Genomic DNA, 25,724 nt, shown 5'->3' with positions numbered 1-25,724 from the left:
AAGAGTAAGTTCATAGTGGAGAAACCTAGAAAACAACATCTTATCCAAGTGATCAAAGCTCACCATCCCAGTGGAGGGAGCTCAGACGTCATGTGCCACAGATGGGATGTGGTGAGAAGCGCACAGCTACACGTCTGTCATACTCTACCAAAAGTGACCCACCTAACTCTAATATGAGAAATATCAGGCAAACCCAAATTAAAGAGCATTCTATAAAATAACTGGCTTCTAATCTTAAAACTAGTTAAAGTCAAGAAGTCACAGAAAAAACTGAAGAAGTGTTCAGGTTGAAGGAGACCAAAGAGACACAATAAATAACTGCAGAGCAACATTCTAGATGAGATTTTTTTTTTTATTAAAAACATCACTGGGATTGTTGATGAAACTTGAATAGTGCCTCTGGCTGAAAGGAATGTGGAGTTTTTCTTACTGTTAAAAAAGGAAGACAATTTTTGCAACTTTTCTATGCATTATACAACTTTTTTATGTTTGAAATTGTTTCAAAATAAAAGGGTAAAAAAATACAAAAAAAAATAAATTCAGAATAGAGAACTTAGAAATTAATCTACATATCTATAGCAAACTGATTTTTGACAAAAATGTCAAGAACACTCAGTAGGGAAGGACAGTCTCTTCAATATATGATGCTAGGAAAACTGGATATCCATATACAGAAAAATTAAACTAGATCCCCCAATCTCTCACCCTACAAAAATCAACTCAAAATGCATCAAAGACATAAATGTAAGACACAAAATGATAAAACTGCAAAAATAAAACATAGGAGAAATGCTTCAGGACACAGGCCCAGGGAAAGATTTTATAAATAAGACTGCAAAAGCATAGAAAATAAAAGCAAAATAAATGGGACTATATCAAACTAAAAAGCTTCTTAGCAAAGGAAATAATCGATAACATGAAAAGACAACCTGCAGAATGGAGAAAATATTTGCATATTATTCATCTGACAAGGGACTAATATCCAGAATATACAAGGAACTCAAACATCTCAACAGCACAAAATAAACAATCTTATTTTAAAATGGGGAAATTATCTCAACAGACATTTCTCAAAAGACATACAAATGGCCAATAAACGTATGAAAAACTGCTCAGCATCACTAATCATTAGGAAAATGCAAATCAAAACCACAATGAGATATCATCTCTCCTCAGTTAGGATGGCTATTATCAAACAAACAAACAACAGCAAATGCTGTTGAGGATGTGAAGAAAAGGGAACTCATTCACTGTTGGTGGGAATGTAAACTCATACACCCACTATAAATAACTGTAGGGAGGTTCCTCAGAAACTAAAAATAGAACTACAATATGATCTAACAATCCTCCTACTTGGCATGTATCCAAAGGAAAGGAAATCATATCAGAGACATCTGTACCCCATGTTTATTTTAGCACTATTCACAATAGCCATGATATGGAATGAATCTAGGTGTCCAACAATAGATGAATGGATTTTTAAAATGTGGTATATATCCACAATGGAATACTATTAAGCCATCAAAAAGAATGAAATCCGGCTGGTCATGGCAACATAGACAGATATGCAAGACATTATGTTAAGTGAAATAAGCCAGGAACAGAAAGTTAAATACCACATGTTCTCACTCATATGTGGAAGCAAAAAGACAGTTGATCTCACAGAAGTGAAAAGTAGAACAGAGAATACTGGAGGCTGGGAAAGAGCAGGGGGAAGAAAGAGATAGGGAGAGACTTGTTAAAGGATACAAAACCACAGTTAGATGGGAGGAATAAGTTCTAGTGTTCTATCATCCCACTGTAGGGTGAGTATAGTTATCCATAATACATAGTTTCAAGTAGCTAGGAGGAGGAATTGAATGTTCCCAACACAAAGAAATGATAAATGTTTGAGATGATAGATATACTAATTACTCTGATCTGATCACTATACATATCATCAAAACATCACTATGTACTCCACGAATATGTATAATTATTAGTTAAAAAATAAATTTTTTTAAAAATTCCAAATTTACTTAAAAAAAAAAAACAACCTTTTAAACAGTAAATAAATGTACAAATGTTCAGACCTTCTGGCAATTATATGCAAATGAGAGTAGTCTTAAGGCATCATTTTATACCTTACTGGTTTTTATTGTTATCATTTGTTTATTGGGCTGCTTTTTGATATGGCATTATAATAGAAGGAATTTATTCTTTATATTGTTTTATAAGTAGTTATATAAAGTGACTCATAATCCTTACAAAACTCTATAAAAAAGAGTTAATTATTTTCTCCATTTTACAGAAGCAGTCAAAGCTTACAGACACAGCTTGCCTGAAGTTATACAGCCAGTAAGTAGTGGAAGTGGGATACGAACCCAGGAAGCCTGACGCCTATGCTTTTAATCTCTATGTTTTATATTTTTGCAAATTCATACAGGGCTGAGGTACTGAAAACTGGTACAATGGGCAATGAGACCGAGGCATCCCTACAGTCACCAAATCCTCAGACTCCTGCTCACTAAATTACCGAGAATTTACCTGAAGGAAAGCTGTAGCAGAAGAGAGCTATGTGCGTAACGATGTTCACTAAAGGCCAGGCATGGTGGCTCATACCTGTAATCCACTTTGGGAGGCAGAGGAGGGCAGATAACTTGAGGCCAGGAGTTCAAGACCAGCCTAGCCAACATAGAAAAACCCCGTCTCTACTAAAAAAAAAAAAAAGATATCTACGTACCTACGTACCTACCTACCTACCTACCTACCTACCTATCTTTGGGCTTGGTGGCACTTGCCTGTAATCCCAGCTACTTGGGAGGTTGAGGAAGGCCAATCACTTGAGCCTGGGAGGCAGAGGTTGCAGTGAGCTGAGATCACGCCACTGCACTTTAGCCTGGGCATCAGAGCAAGACTCTGTCTCAAAAAAAACAAAACAAACAAAAAACAACAACAGGATGTTCACTAAAATTGAAATTTTTAAAATAGCAAATACTAAAATGATTAAGTTTATTATGACTTATGAATTTGATGAAATATTCTCTAGTCATTTAAAAATGATAATTATGCTAGGTATGGTGGCTCATGCCTGTAATTCCAACATTTAAAGAGGCTAAGGCAGGAGGATTGCTTGAAGCTAGAGTTTGAGGCCAGATTAGGCAACATTGTGAGACTCCATCTCTACAAAAAGTAAAAAAATTATCTGGTCCTCGTTGTATGTACCTGCACTCCTAGCTGCCTGAGGGGCTGAGGCAGAAGGATCACTTGAGCCGGAAAGTTTGAAGTTGCAGTAAGCCATGATCGTGCCACTGCACTTCACCCTGGGTGACAGAGCAGAGACCTTGTCTCATAGATAATAGTTATTATTATATTATTGTTACGGTGATATATGAAAACAGGGAAAGTTTATAATATAACATTAAGTTCAGAAATACAGGCCGGTCATGGTGGCTCACACCTGTAATCCCAGCATTTTGGGGGACTGAGGCGGGCGGATTACCTGAGGTCGGGAGTTCGAGACGAGCCTGACCACGATGGAGGAGCCCTGTCTCTACTAAAAATACAAAAAATTAGCCAGGCGTGGTGGCACATGCTTGTAATCCCAGAACCAACAAATTAAGTAATATCCAGAAATGGTAACAGCTGTAGAGTCATGGGATAATTGATGACAGTTTTCCTTCCAAACATTTTCATGAGGTTTATGAAAACAAACCTCATGAAACAAAAAAGGAATCAAACACACCAAAAACGTATCCTATTGACAAATGTCCAGAAAACCATGCAATAGGAGTCTTCTCTTACTTCCTCAAGGTTTTTTTTGGAAGACATGGGTGCTAATTATGTCCATTTACACGTAAAGTTATTAATTTTTTTAAAATAAGACAATAAAATAATATAAATTTTATGGTACAATATAACACATACACATACATGTAGAAGGACATTATGAAGGACATATCTATAGTGGCTATCTCCAAGTGGTGACATGACAGAGGATTGTCTTATTTTCTTCTTTATACATTTTTAACTTAGTGTTATATATATATATACTGACTTCCAACGACATTTTTTAAAGAGTTGTACAGGTAAACTATTCCTAAATTAAAATACTCAAAAATCACACACAATCTTGGCAACCAACTCCATGATTTCATCAGAAAATAGGACAGCTTTCTCATATCATTTATTCTACACTCAAGAGTTCACTAAGTCTGTTCCCTTGGCATATTTCCTTCTCAACAATTACCTCTCATGCTAATAGTCCAAAAATGACTGAAGGAGCATACGCCTACCTGTACTTCGTATACAAGCCCAATACTTACATACGCAGATCACTGACCAGTGAATCCATATCAAGAAAGAAGGCCATTCATAATGACTATCACATGGACTTAAATATAGTTTGCTTAGTTAATACTTCTTACTGGGAACTTTTAAAGCCTAATAGGAAAATATAAGCTTAGAAAGTGTTAGTCACATTCCCCAGCAATATAATAACAAAAATAATGATATTATATAGAAATATCTAATATTAGCTTTAGAAAGAATCACATTTATTAAGTACTTTAAATGTTTCTGATGTATTACAAAGGAAGTGGATAAAATCTTGATGAGATCTGAACAGCCTATGATCTTGAGAAAATCAGAAATCAGACAAAAGAATAAAAGTAGAAAAGAAGCAAAACAGTCAGAGTCAAAAATCAGAGGCTCTTCAAGGGGAAAAAATCCATGTTAGGAGGAGTTATATGATAAGCAAAGATTTTAAGCCTAGCACAGTCAAGAAATGTTCACAAAAATAGATAATAATGAAGACAAAAGATTAGGGAACAATATATCTGATAGAGGAATTCCAGGGCTATGAGAGAAGAAAGGAGAATGTCACATGGTGTAGCAAAACAAACAAACAAACAAAAACCAGTTATAGTCAAAACCATGAATTGAATTATTTAAAAACTGAAGGAATTTCATCTACTTAGTATGGCTTTAAAATGTGGGTCTGCATGAAAGAATGCATGCTATGAACATCTTATATGTTCTATCACATGAGTACTAAAGTTAGTATCCTAAGTGAGAAAGCCCTAAACATTAGAAAACAGATTAACAGATTCACTATCTCAAATTTGATTGGCTAAATTTGAGAACACCATGCCCAATCTCATCCTGGCACAAATGTGGATTGGGGATGGCCCATCACATTTCTTTCCTCTAGTGAGTTGCTCAAGTTAAAAGTAGCACGCAGAGGCAATGAAACCATGCCATCCCTAAAATTTTCTGCCTATGCTAAGCATTATTTTTATTTTCTAAAACCATTTATTCTTCAAAAGAGTTCACCAAAGTTGCCATCCTTCCTATCAGCAGCTCCACCAGGCTCTGATGAGTGACATCCAGACATTTAAACTCAAAAGCTGCTTCAGAAGGGAGTTATTAAAATTCAAATGAGCTGGGTATATTGAAGAAGAAAACACTCGTTTGCATGCACACCTCCACATTTGGCCATCCCATTTAGCCCCATAGAGCAGGGTCTGGTTTTGTTTTTGTAAATGGGCTTTGGAGGCGGAGGTCAGCCTCCCACGGCCCCCACTCCTCTGGGGTCATCATTAGTAATGTGTAAGGCTGAATAGATTTTCCTCTGAATCTAGTCAGCAAACCTGACAAGACGACAGCCCTCTCCCACAACCTGAAAATGCCAAAAATCTGATTGGTAATAAATATGGCATTCTTAATACTTCATTTATTTGTTTTAAAACAGTTTTCAGCAAGACTGCACATAACAACACTGATTCCAGTTCCACTTGATTTTTCAGCCTTATAGCAGAACATTTCCTCTTGTACCATGACTACAGAATCATAAAAATGTTACATTCAACCAAAAATTTCCCATAAGATTCAGAGAAAATTCATGTCTGGCAAGAAATATGGATCTGGGGAGGTAGACTAACATTTTATTCACTAGAAAAGAAAAACAGTCTATCTTTCATTTGACCTTAAGAATTTTTACTTTTATTTCTCATGAAAATATCTCACCTCATTTTAAAATTACGTATCAATAAGCAACCTAACACAAAATACAGCAGAAATATATACATATTCCTAGCATTAGTTTGGCCATGAAAATTTTAGATGCTCATTTAGCAAGAATTTCTTCCTAATGAAGACATCTCTACTATAATATTTATTTTAAGTAGACTTAATTTATGGTAACATAAACAATGAACTAGTTGTACATTATAATATATGATCTGTTTATATATAAATGTGTCATGTACAACATTGACATAACCATATGTCAATTTTTACTGAGGATAAGTAAATCATGCTAATTCAGGACCCTAGAATAATAGCACAAATTCTAGAACTCCAGAAATTAATGGAATTTGTCTCCAGGCTATGAAAATATTCATAATTTGGAAGCTCCAGGGATTACTGTACCCAGTGGGAAATCAGACAACACAGCTTTAACTTCCCTTCCAAAGGCAAGATTTTACTTCCACGACCCTCACAAATCAAACTGCCACTTCCAGATTTTTTCCAGTCTTTTTGGTTATTTTTTTCCTTTCTAAAATTGGGACGGTCTCGCTATAATACAGGGACTGATTTTGCCCAGACTGACCTAACCAAGGAAGACTGACCTAGCCAAGGAAAAATAAAATTAGCAAATCCATCAATGAACGAATACCACATTAATGAGGCTTATTCCTGAGTCATGACATGTTCAGTTCTAATCCATTTTTTCCTCACAGCCCTGAAAACTATATGTGTATTATTAAGGAACATTTATTCAATAAGTTACATGGCATTGTTCTGGCTCCAGTTAAAAACAAAAGCCACTCAATCTCTGTCTTCAAGTTGCTTGTACTTTAATGGGGGTGGCAGCAATACAGAATCACAAAGGCTCAAATGTGTGCAAGGAAAAGAACACAAACTAAAAATAGGAACTAGAGCCAGTGATCTCAACAACACAGAATAATTATAAAAGATGCAGGGAGAAGATCTACTTGCAAGACAGATCCTGGGATAGAAACTGCACCCAAGTATGTTTTCTCTTTCTAGATCACATTCACTTGAAATGTAATCTGTGCTTGTACTTTTGAAAGGGCCAAATGGGAGATTAAGATTTTCACAGAGCCACCCATGGTCAGGGACAGTGATTCTAAGAAACCACACAATGTGTATATTTATGTACCAATTATTGTAGCCAGTTGCTGGTCATCTCTATTGCAAAGATGGTTTAGCAGACGAAAATATTCACCCCTTCAGATTTGTATTGCTTGATTCTACAGAGGCATGCTTAGGGTATACAAATTTGCTTATAACAACATGCAGATAGAATGATACAATTCAAGAAATGTGCTCACTTGCCTTTTTTTCCTCCTGTAATGAAGAAGCCAATGGCTGCTCCAATAAAACTGCTTTCAGGCAAATAGCTATAGTCAGTAGGAACTGTGGAGACAGAAAATGATCAAATTAACCAGTGAACTTGGCAGGCCTAATGAAGGAAAGATAATGATCTCATGCTGCCATATCAACCTAGAGACAAACTGGAGATGTTTATGCCATTAATCTCAGCACAATACTTTGTGGCTGCAACTAATTCTATTAGATTAAGTGACTGGCCTTGAAGCAATCACTTAAGCTATGCAAGCAAATCTAAAATGGTGGCAAACTTAGTAAAGTCTGGAAAAAAAAATCACAGAGGATGAACACTTGAGTGAAGCAGTTAAAAAAAAAAATCCTTTCCATATTGTCACATCAATGAGCCCCAATCCAGTGACCTCCTCAGAGTCAGCAAGGAATCTGATGAGCTTTGAGGCTGAGGTAGGTGCCACTTCAGGACATGCTGAATCAGATATATGAACCACAGAAATTCAACAACTAGTATTAACAGCACCAGTCCCTTACCTAAGGCAGAGACCTCTAAGTGACCAACATGTGCAAATAACCAGATGTGGTTGCTGAGCTGGAATGGTGAAGCAGTGACATTTATGCTAGTTGAGTCCTGAGTGTCTCCTAAATTCTTTTCCTTCCAGTTTCCCATAATTGTTTCATGAGATGGTTTTTACTGTAAGAAATGACTCAATTGGAAAATTCCATCAGGAACAAGTAGCTGTACTTTTCCAGATACACAATCATTTTGTTCAGAAGAACCTGGGTGTATGATGATTCACTAGTACCTGATTTGAGTACATGCGGGCCAGACTAAGTACCCCATAATATGGCAATTAAAAGCCTACATAAAAAAGTAAAAGCCTGACATAAATATCCTATCTTACCACGACACTGTGAGATCCCTGCCCTTCAAAACTAGTATTACCCAGGGCTTCCGGTATGACTAAGTTTTCTTATTTTTTCCATTTTAATACGGTAACTTTAGCTGTCTAAAGTTCACTACATTGCCAAGGCTGTAGACCAGTGTCCTATTTCCATAGCTACAGAATGACTGAAAGAAAGGAAAATGGTAATTACAGAGGCCCACATTTGCGTTAATGCCATCTGTAGACTACTTGTTAGTGGGTAAGTAAAACTAGGTTTTAATAAGGAATCATTGGTACCTAAACCTCTCTGGCCTGGGTCCAAGATAGCCAGTGGGTCAAAGTCCTATAAAGAGCAAGGAGCAGATGTATCAACAGTCATGCCTTCTCCATAAAATCTCCAAGTACAAATGCACATTACGCATGTGGGGACTGCAAATATATTTTACTGCTTTTACCAAAATGCTAGAAATAGAAAAGGCCTTGTTATAATAAGACCCAGAATTTCAATTCCAAGGCTAAGAAGGTACACACCTTTAAATGTATTTACCCCATTATTTTTTCAAAATCAGAGGCCAGAACAACTCCAGCCAAATATGAAGAGACTTTAAATGAAACACGAATACTATACAAACTACCATTACATCTAGCAAAATAAATCTGTTCCAAGCTTGAAGGATCTGGTTCCTAGTTTCTAGATTTGTCACCAAATTAACTCTGTATGTAACTCATGTAATCTTTCTGAGCCATGAATTCTTCATTTGTGAAATACAGGACACTGAATGTCTAAACTGTTCTCTAAGGGAGACAGAGAGAAGGAGTAAAAAGAGTATGAGCTTTGGAGGCCAAAAGATCTGAGTTTAAACCACATGACCAACACTTACTGCCACATGACCCTGGGTAAGTCAGGAAGCCTTTCCATACACCATTTCCCTCTGATGTAAAACAGAAATGGTAATACCCATTACTTAGGGTTGCTGTGAAGATTGATGCTCTTAACAAAGTACAGAGCGCTGGGTCAGCAACCCCTCCCTTCAGCTACAGTGTTTTACGACTTTAATCTTACCAGAGGCTCTACTTTGACTTGAGGATAGAGTAGATAGATGAAGATGTCCAAGAAGCCAGATTGCATTTGACTGGAGACCAATCACCCCAGAGACACTAATGACCTACAAATAAAAAGTTAACAGTTCAATGATGGGATAAGATCCAAGTTCTATTTAATAAAAGGTCACTCACAGAAAGTCACCAGTCATTTAGAAGGTGGTGGCTTGGCTGGCAATGAGCAGTCCTATGACAAGATGTAATATCATGTGTCTAGTACACCATACCTAGGTCATATAGATACTCAACAAGTGTCTACTGAATGAATGAATGATTCATTCTTTAATCATAGCAGAAATAATTTAATCATACTAGTGGTTTTCTCAAGTTTCACTGAGACTGGTCTCAAAGTTTTTAAAAAAAAAAAAAATGGCAAAAAAACAAAATCCAGAAAGTAGAAAAGGGGTGATAGTTACTTAAGATGAAAATACCTCTAAAAATGGAAGGGGATACATTTTGTTCTCTTCTGTAAATTATGCTCTACTGCTGCTTTATCATTCATAAGGATTTTTAAAATAATAATTTTCATTTACAGATTTTTCTCCCACACTATGGCAACTTAAATTTCAGTAGAATCTTTTTTGAGTATATTTCTATTCATACATGCAAAAGAGAGTTTTGTCTGTTTAGAGATTTCTGTTTGCTTTTAAAAGTCTCAATGACTAAAGCTCCTTTATGTGGTAGGTATTATCAGCTACATTTTACAAGAATGAAAACAAGTATGCTAAATGAAAATAATAAAATATAAAGTTCTATATACAGTAAGAATACCAACTATGCAAACAAAAGAATACTTGAAAAGAAGTATGACCAAATATCAATAACAGTTGCTTCCAGTTTGAAGGACCATCGGTGATTTTTTTCAGCTTCTTTCATTATGTGCTTTCAAATTTTATGCAACAAACATAACCTTTTTTTAAAAAATCTTAAAAGATAAAAACATTTCTTAGCAGAGTAATATATCTATTCTTTAGTCAAGATATGCCCAAATATTTTTATCAGTGACATCTGAACTAGTGCCCCTTGACCTTTCTATCAAGATCTGCCGTGCCCTTTGATCACTTTCTCTTTTTCCTTATCTTTAGGGCCTGACATTCCTTGCAGAATCAGGCTTTAATTTTTTTTTTTTTTTTTTTTTTTTTTTGAGATGGAGTCTCGCTCTATCACCCAGACTGGAGTGCAGTGGGACGATCTTGGCTCAGTGCAAACTCCGCCTCCTGGATTCACACCATTCTTCTGCCTCAGCCTCCTGCGTAGCTGGGACTACAGGCGTCCGCCACCACGCCTGGCTAATTTTTTGTATTTTTAGTAGAGACGGGGTTTCATCATGTTAGCCAGGATGGTCTTGATCTCCTGACCTCATGATCTGCCTGCCTCAGCCTCCCAAAGTGCTGGGATTACAGGTGTGAGCCATCAGGCTTCAATGCCAACTTAAATTTACTAAAAAAAAATGCCAGTTTTTTTTTCCCCCAAAGGTAGTGCAAGTTTGTCAGTGAACACAGGTCCATACATCACTCCCAAATGCCTCTTGAACTCAGTGGAAATAACCAGAGACTTTCCCATTTTCCAGGTAAAACACATTGTTTTATGTGATAGAAAAAAAGACAACAAAGGAGGATATGTTTTCCCACCCAAGGATTTTAAATTCATTTTCTCACCTGAGTTAAGGTTCTAATGACTTCATTAAGTCTGCCTTGAAAATGAGAGGTCTGGATGGCTTCTGATTTCAGCTGAAAGATAAGAAGAAATACTCATCCCACCCACCCCCATAAAAAAGTAAAGAGTTATATTCCCGGTGCATGAGCTATCCATCTTCTAAGCTATGAAATAGTTTATCATTACGTCCTTCTATTTCAAATACATAAGCTATGAGCTCCTCAAAGCAGGGCCCCATGCTTTATCTATCATTGATTTCCTGGTAACTGTTCACTGTGGCATGTAAGCAATCACTCAATCAACTTTTACTGCATAAAAAAAGGAGTTCCTTCAAAATTACTTACAAACTTAAACATATATATGTCCACTGTGAAAATATTTTGAAGTTAAAGAACAATTACATAGATATACATCAGACATTACAGATGCAAAATGGAGTTTCTTGCAAATAACTTTTTTTTTTTTGAGACGGAGCTCGCTCTGTCGCCTAGGCTGGAGTGCAGTGGTGCAATCTCCACTCACTGCAAGCTCCACCCCCGGTTTCATGCCATTCTCCTACCTTAGCCTCCCGAGTAGCTGGGACTACAGGTGCCTGCCACCACGCCTGGCTAACTTTTTTGTATTTTTAGAAGAGACGGGGTTTCACCGTGTTCGCCAGGATGGTCTTGATCGCCTGACCTCGCGATCCACCCACCTCGGCCTCCCAAAGTGCTGGGATTATAGGCGTTAGTCACCGCGCCCAGCCACAAATAACTTTTGAAATTTCTTATCATTCAATCATCTTTTCTCAGGCAGGGAAATATGTGGAGAGCACCTAAGTTGGCCAGGTTTAATCCCTACAAACCAAATTAAACAAAGAACAAACTTTTATAGAAATAATCCTTGGTTAAGTGCAATTATTCATACAGCAAGGCATTAAAAAGCCTGGTATAATTGTTACCATGAGTATAAATCCTTCTGTTTTTAGCATACTAAGACACTGAATATTCTTCTCCTGCTATGGCTGTGTACACATTTAGATGTCTTCTCCTCCATGGTTCCTTTCTTTACCTGCATTACATCCCCTTCAGAGCCTACCAAGGCCACCATGCCGTGAAGAGCTGCCAGACAAAGCATCGTGGGAGTGCCCTGAAAACAAAGCATCAGAATATGAAAAGAGGGACTCAGTCCTTGGGTTTAGATTCTATAAAACTTATTATGACACAGAGAAATAAATGGTCGAAATGGTAGCAAACTTATAGGGTCAACATAACCCGTATAACTGAACCCAAAATGGAAGCAGACTAAAAAGTAACAGATTAAGGTTGTTAGATCATGGGTAGATTCTTGCTTTCATTTTTCAAAAAACAAAATGTTGTCTTAAAATTAAAACACAGACAAAATAGCCAGTTCAAAAAAATTATAATAGTTGGCAGAATGCATTATTTATAAGGGATTTAAAAGTATGTGATCTCTCTCATTTAAAATTCCCTATTATTTTACCACTAATGTATATATCTCAGCAACTCCTACAAGTGATCCAATAAAGTAGTTCTTTTTCCATTATAAAAACATGAAATAGCATACAACAGGTGACCTCTACCTCTGTAAGAACAATTCTGATCCATGCAGGAAGTAGTTTGCTGCCCAAGTCTTCAGCTTTTCCATGTCCACACACAGACAATCCATGAACTATGTTTCCTAAAGCCAGGGCAAAACCTGAAGTCTGATATAAATAAATAAAAATGGGGTGAGAAAAAGAAAAAAAAAAAAGACACAGATTTGGAATGTTTATAACTAGCAACTTAAACACGTTTAGTGCTAACTTTCCTACTGACAAGTTATATTTGTCATCTGAAAAATCAGATACTTAGTGTTTTTTTGTTTTGTTTTGTTTTGTTTTGTTTTGTTTGTAATCTAGACTGGTTTGCATCATAAGCTGCAGGGTCTAATTGCAAGGAATTCAGCTTCAGTGAGTAATTTATTTTAGTAAAGTAATACTGCACTATTGAGCAGCTTAGCTCAAACAATCGGAAGAGGTCAGGGTGAAAATACCAAGGTAGACCACACAAAGTCAATCAACTCCTAAACAAAAAGAAAACATCCCATAATAAGCACAGTATATGAAAACTTCTACCTTTCAATTTTTCAAAACTTACTCTGAATGTAACTGAGCAGGTATATAACCATAAAACAGTAACAATAATATTACAAGCTTCAAACCAATTAATTCTGCAATAAACCATTATCATCAATATTAAGACACTGAAGAAACCTTTAAAAAATCCACATGGGGAAATTCTATAGCATGTGTAATCAGATAAAATATTTTTTTCAGTTTTTTTTTTTATTGTAGCAATGGACACATAAAATTTATCATCTTTACTGCGAATACCAGTTCAGTGGCATTAAGTACACTCATACTGCTGTGCAACCAATACCACCATCCATCTCTAGGATCTTTCCCTTGAAAAACTGAGACTCTTCACCCATTAAACAGTAACTCCCCATTTCTCCCTTCTCATAGGCCTGGGCAACCACCAACCTACTTTCTGTCTCTATGCTTTTGACTACTCTACGTAGCTCATGTAAGTAAAAGCACACAGTGTTTGCTTTTTGTTATTTGTTTATTTCATTTAGCATAATGCCTTCAAGGTTCATCCATGTTCTAGTACACATAAGAATTTCCTTCTTCTTTTTTTTTTTTTTTTTTTTTTTTTTTTTTTTTTTTTTTTTTTTTTGGAGACAGAGTCTCGCTCTGTCGCCCAGGGTGGAGTGCAGTGGTGTGATCTTGGCTCACTGCAAGCTCTGCCTCCCGGGTTCACGCCATTCTCCTGCCTCAGCCTCCGGAGTAGCTGGGACTACAGGTGCCTGCCACCATGCCCAGTTAATTTTTTGTATTTTTAGTAGAGACAGGATTTCACCGTGTTAGCCACGATGGTCTCGATCTCCTGACCTCATGATCCACCTGCCTTGGCCTCCCAAAGTGCTGGGATTACAGGCGTGAGTCACTGCAGCCTGCCAGAACTTCCTTCTTTTTTAAGGTTGAATAATATTTCAGAGGAAACATTTTAAGGTTATTTAATTTAGTTTACAGGTACTTAAATTTTCCTATACATATCTGGTCATGAGTAGAGATTTTCTGCCTTGAATTTTCTGAAGTTTGACTTTATCAGAGTCTTCTATGTATTCATATCTTTACAAATTTTTGTTTCTAGGCTTATATAATTCTTATATTCCCTAGCCATATATTTTATGATCTTATAACTATAGAGCAATAGTTACAGAGAGAGAAAAGTCTGTCAATACACTCTCAAAGAAAAAAAAATGTCTACAGAATGAGACAGGGGATAAGGAGAGAAAAAGACATCTGTGACTGCTGGCTACAGCTGTGAGAGAAGAGAATAGTTAGAAGTTCCTCAGTTCTAGACACAAAAAATATCCCATTATACTCTAATTCAGAGTAAGTCAAAAGCAGAACTTAGCAGCAGCATGAGACCCACAGAGAGAAATAATCAGGGCACACATTCCAACCTGCTGGCTATTCTCCACTAACAGTCGAAGCTTGTTCATAACATCCTCAGCCTCTGCAGCCTCAATAATTCCAGCACTGAACGCTGATGTACATACACAGCTAAGTGTGTAGGCAAGGACCTGAGAAGAAAATACAGCAGAAAAATGTGTCTTCAGGAGGAAAAATAAAAGAACTTGGTTTAGTTGACAAGATATTCTGTCAAACTTCCCTCCAGAGTAAGAATTGGATTCAAATACATTTCCCATGGATTAGGCACTGTTTTGCTGCCTAACTCATATTGTAACATTTCATAACAATGTGATGATGGGTATGACTATTCCTACTTCCTAAGTAAGAGCTTTGAAGCTCAGTTTCATGTAGCTAGCAAGTGACAAAGGAGGGATTCAAACCCAGGTCTTTAGACTCATAATAGTACATTTCTTTACCACATTATGCCAGAGTACAGCACCTATCAACAGTAGAAGGAAACAGATTTTCATCACCAGTGGGTGCTACTAATTAATTGCCATGCATTCCCATCCAAGGCCAAACAGGAGAGGAAATTCAAAGAAGTGAAACACTGCTCCATTAAGATTCCGTAGGAGAAGTAGTGGGGCATAACTGGAACAGGAATATGGATTCTGGAGTCAGACAAATTGTATAAAATAGGAATACTAATACCTGCCTCATAGCACTAGTGTGGGAACTTAATATGTTGATGAATGAATGAATAAGTAAGAGTAAAAAAGAATGGTGGGAGTAGAGCCAAGATTTGGGAATATGTCCCAAATTGACCATTTACTAGCTAAGTAACTTTGGGCAAGTCACCCAATCTATCTGAGTCTCAATTTTTGCACATCAAATTTAATCATGCCCTCTCTGCTACCTCATATTTTCGTGATAAAAAACCTCCCTTATAAGAATGCTGTTAAGACAAAGTAGAAAATTCAACTTCTAGCACTGGTTGATACGGCATGAAAAATGTAAGTGGTTTCTAAGGTAGAAGTTGAATAATAAAACATCAGAGGGGAGAAAAAACTGCTTGCTTAAGGCCTTATAAATCAAAACATCACAGATGCATCAGTTATAAAAACGCTGCTTTCATTTATAATCAATTTGCTCCTCAGTTGCAAGATTTTCTCTTTTGTACGAAAAAAAATACGTACTTTTAAATCACACTTTACACTGCTTTAAAAATGGAAATGTAGTGCATGTCTTAGAACAAAACTTCATTCCTCTGTGCCCAAAGAAATTCACCAATTCAACAAGTCCTATTGCTGAAAGCAGAGGAGCTGAGCAGGGAAACACAGCAGCCATTATGTACTCATCAATAGCTCGTGGGCAGGCTGGGATAAAATAGAATCTGTTCTAATGAGAGAGAGAATCAGGCCAGGCCACGAGGTCATACTCTGCTCCTCTCAAAGAAGAGTACAAGCGGTCCAGCTTCACCTGGACAAAACAGAGACGGGCATGACACATGCCTGAAATGTTCCATCTAAAAATATGGTTAACACACATGAACTGGGTCACATGAACTCCAATTCTGCATATTTTTGCACCACAGCAGAAAAAAACTTTTTTTTAAGTATGGTAAAGGGAATTTCCTCAATAATATTTTATGCTAGCTGACATTTTAAAAAATTAAATGCCTTTTGATCGGCAGTTTCTGAAGCTTATTCCTGGCCATTTTTGAAAGTTACATTTGGCTTGAGCACAATTCTAAAAATCTCTATTTAACTTTCTTCCAGAAATTGCAGCTCTTCTTAGAAAGTGCCTTCTAGTGATGCTGAGTTAGGTTTTATATTCACTAAAGGCTCTTATCTTATATGCCACATTTAAGTCTAAGTTGATTTAAACTGCCACACAATTTGAAAACCTTATGATCTAACATTGGTTGTTTGCCATTCAGATTTTCTCTTTGAGGAAGAATTTAATTTATAGGGCTACCAAAGTATGATAAGTCCAAAATAAGTGGCAAGAAGAAAACAAAAGAGAACAGAGGGGAAAAAAATGTAACCTCCATCTCCTACCTCCTGAAATGTTCTGCTCTGGCTCCCACTGTCATCTAGGTATGCAGACAGCTTCCGAAGCGATGCTGCCACGTGAACGCGGGACTGCATTTGGCTGCTGTGGCTCATGAGGGACAGAACAAGTCCAACTCCCAATATACAGCCCGTGCTTGGATGCCAAAAAAGATGAGGTGTTAGGATCATAAGAAATCCACATAATTGCTCTTCACTTACCATGGAGGTTTACAGTGCTCTCAAACCTCAGTGAGATGGCTGGATTCAAATTCTGCTGCCTAGTAGCTGGTGTGCCCCATCATCCCTGACAAGTACACCCACCTCTCCCCTCAAAACGAACACCAGACATCTGAACAGGTATCTGTGGCCCATGCTAGTGCTGTGCACCCCCTAGATAAAAACAAAAGCAGGAAATAGTTTGACTTAAACTTTATGGGTGAGAAGAGGAAAAGGCATAAACCAGCTCTATTTGTGCCCGTAACTACTGAAATGCTGTAGATTTTCCTGTATCGCCCCTACCTGCATGTTGAATATACTGTGATCAACTGCATAAGGAGAGAAAAGACTAAAATTCAGGATGTGAGCTGAGGACATCTGACTAATAGCAAAGAAGATAAATGCAAGGCATGATTATGAAGTACTGCTAAGTGTTTCATGTTTCCTAGTCAACTTCAACAAGTGGAATTTCTTTCCTAAAGAAACTGTGTATTTGTGCACAATGACATTAATCCTTCTCTCCCCTCTGATCCTGCAGAATATCACTGGGTCAGAAGAGAAAATAGACAAATAACAGGCTTGTCAAAAGTTACCCCATGTGACAATTCAATTGAAACCTAGGGCTTTGTGTCCCAATTCTCCTGAATGAATACATATCCATTTAAAGAAAATAATTGTTCTCTCAGAAAACTTCAAGATAGTATGGTAAGATGACGCAGCTTGTGGTAACACTTTACTTTAAAGAAAAAAGCTTTTGTCATTGTTTTTTAAATGGAGAAAATGCAATATTTTTCAGAAATCACCCTTACTCTGGCTTGCCTTGCCTCTCATCATGATATCTGCTGCCAAAGAAGACACTCCAGGGCATTTCTCCGATAATGTATCTCAATGCCCACGTTAGGTCATTTTGCTCTTAAACGGCATCTATCCCCTTAGTCAGTGTCAAGAACATTTGCATCATTTTATAAGCATGTTAGTTACTTCCCCCAACACCTCTTTGCAAATGGAGCACCCACACCTAAAAGAAGACACCCAGAAGGATAGACAGGCTACAGGATTTGCTCAAGGTCACACAGAGAGCATCCAGCAGAGCGCAGCCAATACAAGAGGATTTTTTTATTTCTAGCCTTCTGTCCCATCTGCCAAACCCAAGGCCCCTCTCGGTGCCCTGAATGGTGCCATGACGGAATACGTATGAGAAGGCACCATATCTCAAGTGTGTTTTTCTAGTTTCTGTTGCATAACAATCAGCCATTCAAAAATCCTTCGTAAAGAAGCTACTACAGTAACAATCTATCATTAGTCAGGCAGAACTGCTGTTACAGCTTCGTAAACTTAACAAGCTCAACTAGCATAATGCATTTTTGACCAGTTAAAGCAACACCTAAGATCTCAATACAGCATGCTTTTGAGACTAATCACATTTATGGAAGAGGAAAGGCTACTCTTGACTAATATGAATGTAAAGCCTTTGCTATTATTTAGAATCTCCAGGGAAGTATAGAATCTATATTGATGCATACAACCATTTGACAGAATTAGACCAAAGATATAATTAGACAAAATTTGATTAATACTTTGACAAATTTGACGTTGTTCCCTCTTTGACTATTTAACTGCTACCTATGCTTAAGATTTCAAATGTTACTTCCTCAGAGACATCATTCCTCGCCCAGCAGAGAGCCTCTTTAATACTCTCCCACAGCACCCTGTGCTAATTTACTTCATACAATTTTAATTATAAACTCTGATGAAAATTATTTGGGGGATTGTTTGATTATTATCTCTTCCCTGGCCTCAAAGCTCCATAAGGGTGGGTACACCTTTTCTGTTTTTTCTCTACCACAGTATCTGCTGCACCTAGTATACTGCTTGGCATATACAAGCACTCAACCAGTATTTATTGAAAGCTGAAGAACTAACCAAATGAAGAATTTTAAGAGTCTAGAGTAGAGAGAAGATCTACAGAAGAAAAAAGCAAGACTTGATTCTTATGTTTAGTAGGAGGCAAATTTTATGAGTAGTAGAATTCACCAAACATATCATGCAAGATTCAACCAAGAAAATTCAGTTTCTGTTTCTTGCCAGGCTAACTGCAGAAAGAGGAATACTAGGCTCATCTGGAAAACAAATTCCTCTCAAAGCTCACGCCAATAGGGTTTATCTTTCTGAATAAACAAGGAAGTATGTAAGTCTTGCTTTTCAGGCTATCCTGGGCACACAAAAATCTCTATCCCCTAGATTGAAGCCCCTCTTTTATCATCTCAGGGGATAGAGACATTAAGGCTTTGAAAAAGACGTTTCTGTTTCTAGTCCACATTTACCTAAAATTTATCATAGCAATTATTACTATAACCAAAGCAAGGTTATAATTCACTAGTGATTCTATTCATTGCTACAATGGCAGTTAACTGACTGGTGTAACAGATGAATATATAACAGTGTATGTATATACATGTGCCAGTGTCACTGTTATGGCATATACACCTATTGCCCCTCTAAATAGGTCCCCTCACATTTCACTCAATTTTCCAGTATGCACCAAGAACGTCATCCTAAAACTTTATTCCTTATTTCCCTCTGATGTCTAAATCTTCTATATTTTAATGTGTTTATTTTTGTCCTAAATCTTAAAATGTTCCCCCAGGTGCTTAGTTCAGCAATTCCACATATTTACCTCATTCTAGCTTCTCTTTGATATGTCTGCCAGCTTTGAACCAAGAATAGCTTGGGCAGAGTTGGCTTTTATATCTTTCTGTCCACTGAAAGCAAAAAGGAATTAGGTGTTGGTGTCTTCGACAGAGGAAATAAAAACAAATTATAATACTGGGTATAAAACTGAACTTAGGAATTGCTAACATAAATGTTCTGTAAGAGTGCTAACAAACGATAAAGAGAATTTGAGTTTTTAAATTCCATACACTATTAAGTCATTACGTAGTTGAATCTATTATCAGAGTATATTAAAATATCACCAGCAAAAGAAATCCTGAAACTTAAAAGCTAAGCAATTCTGATGTTTGTGTTGCTGTATCAACTCAGATATAATTATATTTTTTTCTAACATTAATCAGAGATGAATCTTCAATTCCCTAGTTTACCATAGGCAATCCTGCAGATTAAGTACTAGGCCATCTAATAAGTAGTTCTAATAACAGTTAACATTTGTATAGTGCTTTGTAAAGGGCAAAGCACTATACAAATGTTATCGTATTTGTAAAAGCTCAGTAGTAATTAACCAAAGCTTGGGTCGTTGATGACTGCATGACTACAGTTAGGGCTGTGAGGATCACAATGGCACAATCAGCTACCACTAGATGGCAGTAAAATGTTAGTGATAGGCTCACCAATACCAGCCAGCCCAGGTGTGCGGTTCTTCCAGTAGGGACACGTCCATTAAATCAGGGAAGCTCGGTGAATTTGCTCTGGGTGAATTCTATCATTTGAGGGAGCACGCTCCCACATCTATTAACTACCTTCTAGTAAGACTTCCACTGTTTAACTTGAGGGAGGCTTGCCCTAGACTCCTGCAATCTCATTAGATAAGGGAATACTTTACACCATGAGCCAGGCTTTCAAGTCTGGGTCTAGTTAGAAAAGCAGAAGAAAGAATTAAAAAATAAAAAAAAAATGTGGGTGACATTTGCACATCAGAAAAAAATAAATACACAGCATACTGTCAAGCATCAAATTGCTTTCTTTCTATTGAACTGTGTTACCCATACCGTGTTATGTAAGAAAAATGGCTTTGAAGTCAGATGTCCCAGGTTCCTCTCTTGGCTCTGCCACTTGCTAAGTATATGACCTTGAACAAGCCTCCTATATGAGACTCACATTCTTTATCTGTAAACCAAAGTGATGATGATTCCTACTTCAGTATCATGTTTAGGTTGTGACATGGATGTAAGTCCATGAGAAACAGATGTGAAAATGCCTAGCTCGGTATACAGCTGCTCAGTAAGTATCAGGTGAATGTGAAGCCAAAAAGAGAACTATGCTGGGTGCAGTGGCTCACATCTGTAATCCCATTACTTTGAGAGGCCAAGGTTGGGAGGATTACTTGAGGCCAGGAGTTCAATACCAGCCTGGGCAACACAGCAAGACCCTGTTCCTACAAAAAATAAAAAATTTAGTCAGGCATGGTTGCATATGCCTGTAGTACCAGCTACTTGAGGCTGAGGCAGGAGGACTGCTTGAGCCCAGGAGGTTGAACTCGCAGTAAGCCATGATTGTGTCACTGCACTCCAGCTTGAGCAACAGAGTGAGATCCTGTCTCAAAAAAACAAAAAACAAAATAAAACAAAACAAAACCAAAAATGCATAAGGACTGACACCTAGAGAGCATTAGTAATGATGAAGCACTAAACTTCATTAACTGTAGGACTAACAGTTTGAAGAGGATGGAGGAAGGGCTTCTCAAAGCGCCTGAGCTTTTAATTGGGCTCTAATAGGCAAGTTTCCATTAAATGGACAGGAAGTCCAGGCCTACCAATACAGTTGTTCATTAAGAAGGTAAGAATCAAGAAAGAAAGTAAGGATGAAGGAATAAGAATCTTATTAGTAATAAAAATAAATTTTAAAGTTAAATATGCTTAGACATATGAAGTTTTTAAGCACCTCAGCATCTGCATGGTGGGTAATTCATCCCCATGGTACTCCTCACATTAAAACAACCTTCCTGAAAACTGATGGAGACAATGCCTGAAAGACATTCCTGACTGTGCCACTGGCTGAAGCTTGTGGCATCTTAATCTCAATTTTTTTCCAAACTTTATAACATCTTGAGCTACAGCTATAATGAACATCTTTGGGTGGTATGAGGAGGCAGTAGGGATGGAAAGAGACATAAAAATATCTTATTCCTTGGTTGTAAAAGGCAACAATACAAATGCATGGATTAGGTTCAAAATCTCAACTCTTCACTGAATTCAAATAACAGCTAAATTTCTCTATTTTTCTCATTAATCATTTTCTACATTCAAGAGACTTCAACCATGCCATCAAACTCTTTCTTTACTCATATTCAAACCATACTCTTAAGAAGTCACTTGACCCCAAAAGTGTTTCTTGATAAACTAGGTGAGTGGCACTAGTTCCTCTCCAATCTTAGCCTGTATCTGAAAGAAGATTCCATAACTACCACCTACTAAATGGACATTTTACTTTATTTATTCCTGATGAAATCCTTTACACATGCAGCTACCACTACCATATCATTTACCCTTTTGTCAGTCTGAAACTAACAGTATAGAAAGTATGTATGTAGCTTTACACTTATGTTCCTAAAGGCCAGAAATAAAAACACTGATTTAATGCATATTTGAGCAGTGCCCATAATATCAAAAGGTAAATGAGTCAATAAACTGGAAGTTAATGCTTATAATCTGTTAGTTCCTAGTAACAATGAACCCCAGAGGATTCATGCCTGAGGTTCCAAAACACGTGGAAGTCCAAAAACCTATGATGTAGCTCCCTCAAGAATGTCATTATTTCCAAAAGCCTAACAAAACCATATATTCACCCACACAAGTCACATAGACTAACTGAAACATTAAATATCTCATTAAATGAGTGTGTTTAACACTTTTTTGAGTATTCTTTTTTGATTATTCCTTTTCATTTTTATCTTTCATTACTGAAATGAGAAAATAAATTTTAAAGTATTTAGTTTAATAGACAAAAATCCTTAAAAACTATGGGGTTAGCATGGGGAAGGGAAAGGTTCTTAATGCTAAGCAGGTTGGTAATCCCTGATATAATGTGTTTGCTTCCATTTCTACTTCTTAGCCACGTTATTTCACAGGGAAACATAAATCATCAGTCAAAGGCCCTCTTAGCCCAATCAAATTCAAATGGCCTCAACAGATCTTTAAAAAGATTAAGTCGGCTGGGCAGGGTGGCTCACGCCTGTAATCCCAACACTATGGGAGGCAGTGGCAGGTGGATCACATGAGGTCAGGAGTTTGAGACCAGCCTGACCAACTGGTGAAACCCCACCTCTACTAAAAATACAAAATTAGCTGGGCACGGTGACGTATGCCTGTAATGCAGCAATTTGGGAGGCTGAGGCAGGAGAATCACTTGAACTCGGGAGGCGGAAGTTGCAGTGAGCCGAAATTCCACCATTGCACTCCAGCCTAGGCAACAAGAGATGATGTCTAAATAAATAAATAAATTAATAATAAAAATAAATACTTAAAAAAAAAGATTAAGTCATGCATCCATGTCCCCATACATGTGCCTCGTATGATAAACATAAGTCAAAACTAAGGTCTTAGTAATATAAGGTGTAAGCTGCAAAACGATAGTTGTTACTCTGAATTTAAGCAATTTGTCTATTGCTGAAATATGGTTTTCAGAACAAGGAAGCTTTAATTATAAGTTTTTTTTATTATTTATTACTGAAAACTCTCTGCAAAGGAATTCAAAATTACATCCTACAAATATTTCTCCATATGAATTTTAGGATTGTTTTTTCTAGTTCTGTGAAGAATGAAGGTAGTATTTTGATGAGAACTGCACTGAATGTGTAGATTGCTTTTGGCAGTACGGTAATTACCACAATATTGATTCTACCCATCTATGAGCATGGGATGTGTTTCCATTTGTGTCATCTATGATTTCTTTCAGCAGTGTTTTATAGTTTTCCTTGTAGATTAGATATATTCCTAAGTATATTTCTAAGTATCTTATTATTTTTTTTGTAGCTATTATAAAAAGGGTGGGGTTCTTGATTTGATTCTCAGTTTGGTCACTGTTGGTATATAGAAGAGCTACTGATTTGTGTACATTAATTTTGTGTGCGGAAACTTTGCTGAATTCTGTTATCAATTCTGGGAGTTTTCTGGAGGAGTCCACGTAGCCAAAGCAAGACTAAGAAAAAGAACAAATCTGGAGGCATCACATTACCTGATTTCAAACTATACTATAAGGTCACATTCACCAAAACAGCATGGTACTGGTATAAAAATAGGCACATAGACCAATGGAACAGAATAGATAACCCAGAAAAAAACCCAAATACAGCCAACTGATCTTCAACAAATCAAAAAAAAAAAAAAAAAAAAAAAAAAAAAGAGGTAAGCTCCATGTAAGCTTAATTGGCAAACTACATGTAAGAAAATAAAACTGTACAGAAGGATCCTCAGCTCTCACCTTACCCAAAAATCAACTCAAGATGGATCCAGGACTTAAATCTAAGACCTAAAACTATAAAAATTCTAAAAATAACACAGGAAAAACCCTTTTAGACATTGACTTAGGCAAGGATTTCATAATGAAGAACCGAAAAGCAAATGCAACTAAAAACAAAGATAAATAGCTCAGACTTAATTAAACTAAAGAGCTTTTGCACGGCAAAAGGAAAAATCAGCAGCGTAAAGAGATGACCCACAGAATGGGAGAAAATCTTCACAATCTATACAACTGACAAAGGACTAATATCCAGAATCTACAACAAACTCAGACAAATTAGCAAGACAAAACCAAACAAGTCCATCAAAATGTGGGCTAAGGACATGAATAGACAATTCTCAAAAGAAGATATACAAATGGCCAGCAAACATATGGTAAAACACTCAACATCACTAATGATCAGGGAAATGCAAATCAAAACCACAATGCGATACCACCTCACTCCTGCAAGAATGGCCATAATAAAAAAATAATAGATGTTGGTGTGGACACGGTGAACACAGAACACTTCTACGCTGCTGGTGGGAGTGTAAACTAGTACAACCACTACGGAAAACAGTGTGGAGATTCCTTAAAGAACTAAAAGTAGAACTACCATTTGATCCAGCAATCCCACTACTGGGTATGTACCCACAGGAAAAGAAGTCATTACACAAAAAAGTACTTTCACATGCATGTTTACAGCAGCACAATTCACAATTGCAAAAATGTGGAACCAACTCAAATGCCCATCAATCAATGAGTGGATAAAGAAACTGTGAGATACACACACACACACACACACACACACACACACACACACACAATGGAATACTACTCAGCTATAAAAAGGAATGAACTAATGACATTCACAGCAATCTGGATGAGACTGGAGACTATTATTCTAAGTGAAGTAACTCAGGAATGGAAAAACCAAATGTCATATGTTCTCACTCATAAGTGGGAGCTAAGTTATGAGGATACAGAGGCTTAAGAATCACACAATGGACTTTGGGGATTCAGGGGGAAAGGGTGGGAAGAGGGTGAGTGATAAAAGACTACAAATTGTGTGTAGTGTATACTGCTCAGGTGATGGGTGCATGAAAATCTCACAAATCACCATTAAAGAACTTACTCATGTAACCAAACACCACCTGTTCCCCAGTAACCTACGTAAATAAAAAATAAAAATAAAAAATATTTCTCCATAGCATGCAAAACTTATGGCAGTGTAGGAAGCAATGTCTAAGTACCTGTGAGAGTGGAAATAGGAACAACATACTTGTATTCAAGACTAGTGTCAAAGCAGCAATTTTCCAGGGCATCCAAAGACTTCATCAGAAGAAGGTTCATCTCTTGGCCAGATATATCACTGGATAAAGATCAAGGGGAAACAATGAATTATTTAAAATTAGTCAACTGTCCAAAATGCTTAATACAACATTATTCTCTCAATATTTTACTGGAAATACCAGCATTTCTCTTTTAAAAAGTAACAATATTGATGAGTTGCATATGCTTATTTTGTAGTTACAGAAACTAAGTTTGACAAATTATTCAACAATTGGGTTTCTGAGCAGTATAATCACTTGCAAACCAAAAAACACAAAATCTCCTATTTTTGATTTTTCTCAGCCTGTTCAAATTTTAAGTCATTGAAAAATAAAAAAATAAATTCAGAATTCCAAATTAATATTTCTAAGAATGCTTAAGTGATTTTCTTCAGAATACTTAACCTATTAAGCTGACATTATCAATAATCATTCCAAACCTCTTTCTTGCAAAGACTGTCACTTCTGATTTCATGTCTCAATTGTGGAGGTTGTA

At 36.9% G+C, this 25,724-nt stretch overlaps 1 protein-coding gene across 6 annotated transcripts in view; it reads right to left on the bottom strand.

Annotated features, from left to right (window-relative positions):
* FOCAD (focadhesin) overlaps positions 1 to 25,724 on the bottom strand; it is a 327,680-nt gene that overhangs the window by 43,910 nt on the left and 258,046 nt on the right. For all 6 annotated transcript variants that reach the window (XM_030919606.1, XM_030919604.1, XM_030919601.1 and 3 more), the window contains 8 exons: positions 25,180 to 25,269; positions 16,515 to 16,662; positions 14,505 to 14,624; positions 12,574 to 12,696; positions 12,042 to 12,119; positions 10,994 to 11,065; positions 9,298 to 9,400; positions 7,342 to 7,422 (listed from right to left, as the gene is read on the bottom strand). In XM_030919606.1, coding sequence (XP_030775466.1) covers positions 7,342 to 7,422; positions 9,298 to 9,400; positions 10,994 to 11,065; positions 12,042 to 12,119; positions 12,574 to 12,696; positions 14,505 to 14,624; positions 16,515 to 16,662; positions 25,180 to 25,269 — 815 coding nt within the window. The remainder of the gene's footprint in view (positions 1 to 7,341; positions 7,423 to 9,297; positions 9,401 to 10,993; positions 11,066 to 12,041; positions 12,120 to 12,573; positions 12,697 to 14,504; positions 14,625 to 16,514; positions 16,663 to 25,179; positions 25,270 to 25,724) is intronic.

This window comes from Rhinopithecus roxellana, chromosome 16 (genome assembly GCF_007565055.1).
Source record: "Rhinopithecus roxellana isolate Shanxi Qingling chromosome 16, ASM756505v1, whole genome shotgun sequence".
NCBI classification, from domain to species: domain Eukaryota; kingdom Metazoa; phylum Chordata; class Mammalia; order Primates; family Cercopithecidae; genus Rhinopithecus; species Rhinopithecus roxellana.
Note: the sequence above shows the minus strand (reverse complement) of the source record. Positions and strands in the feature narration are given on the sequence as shown.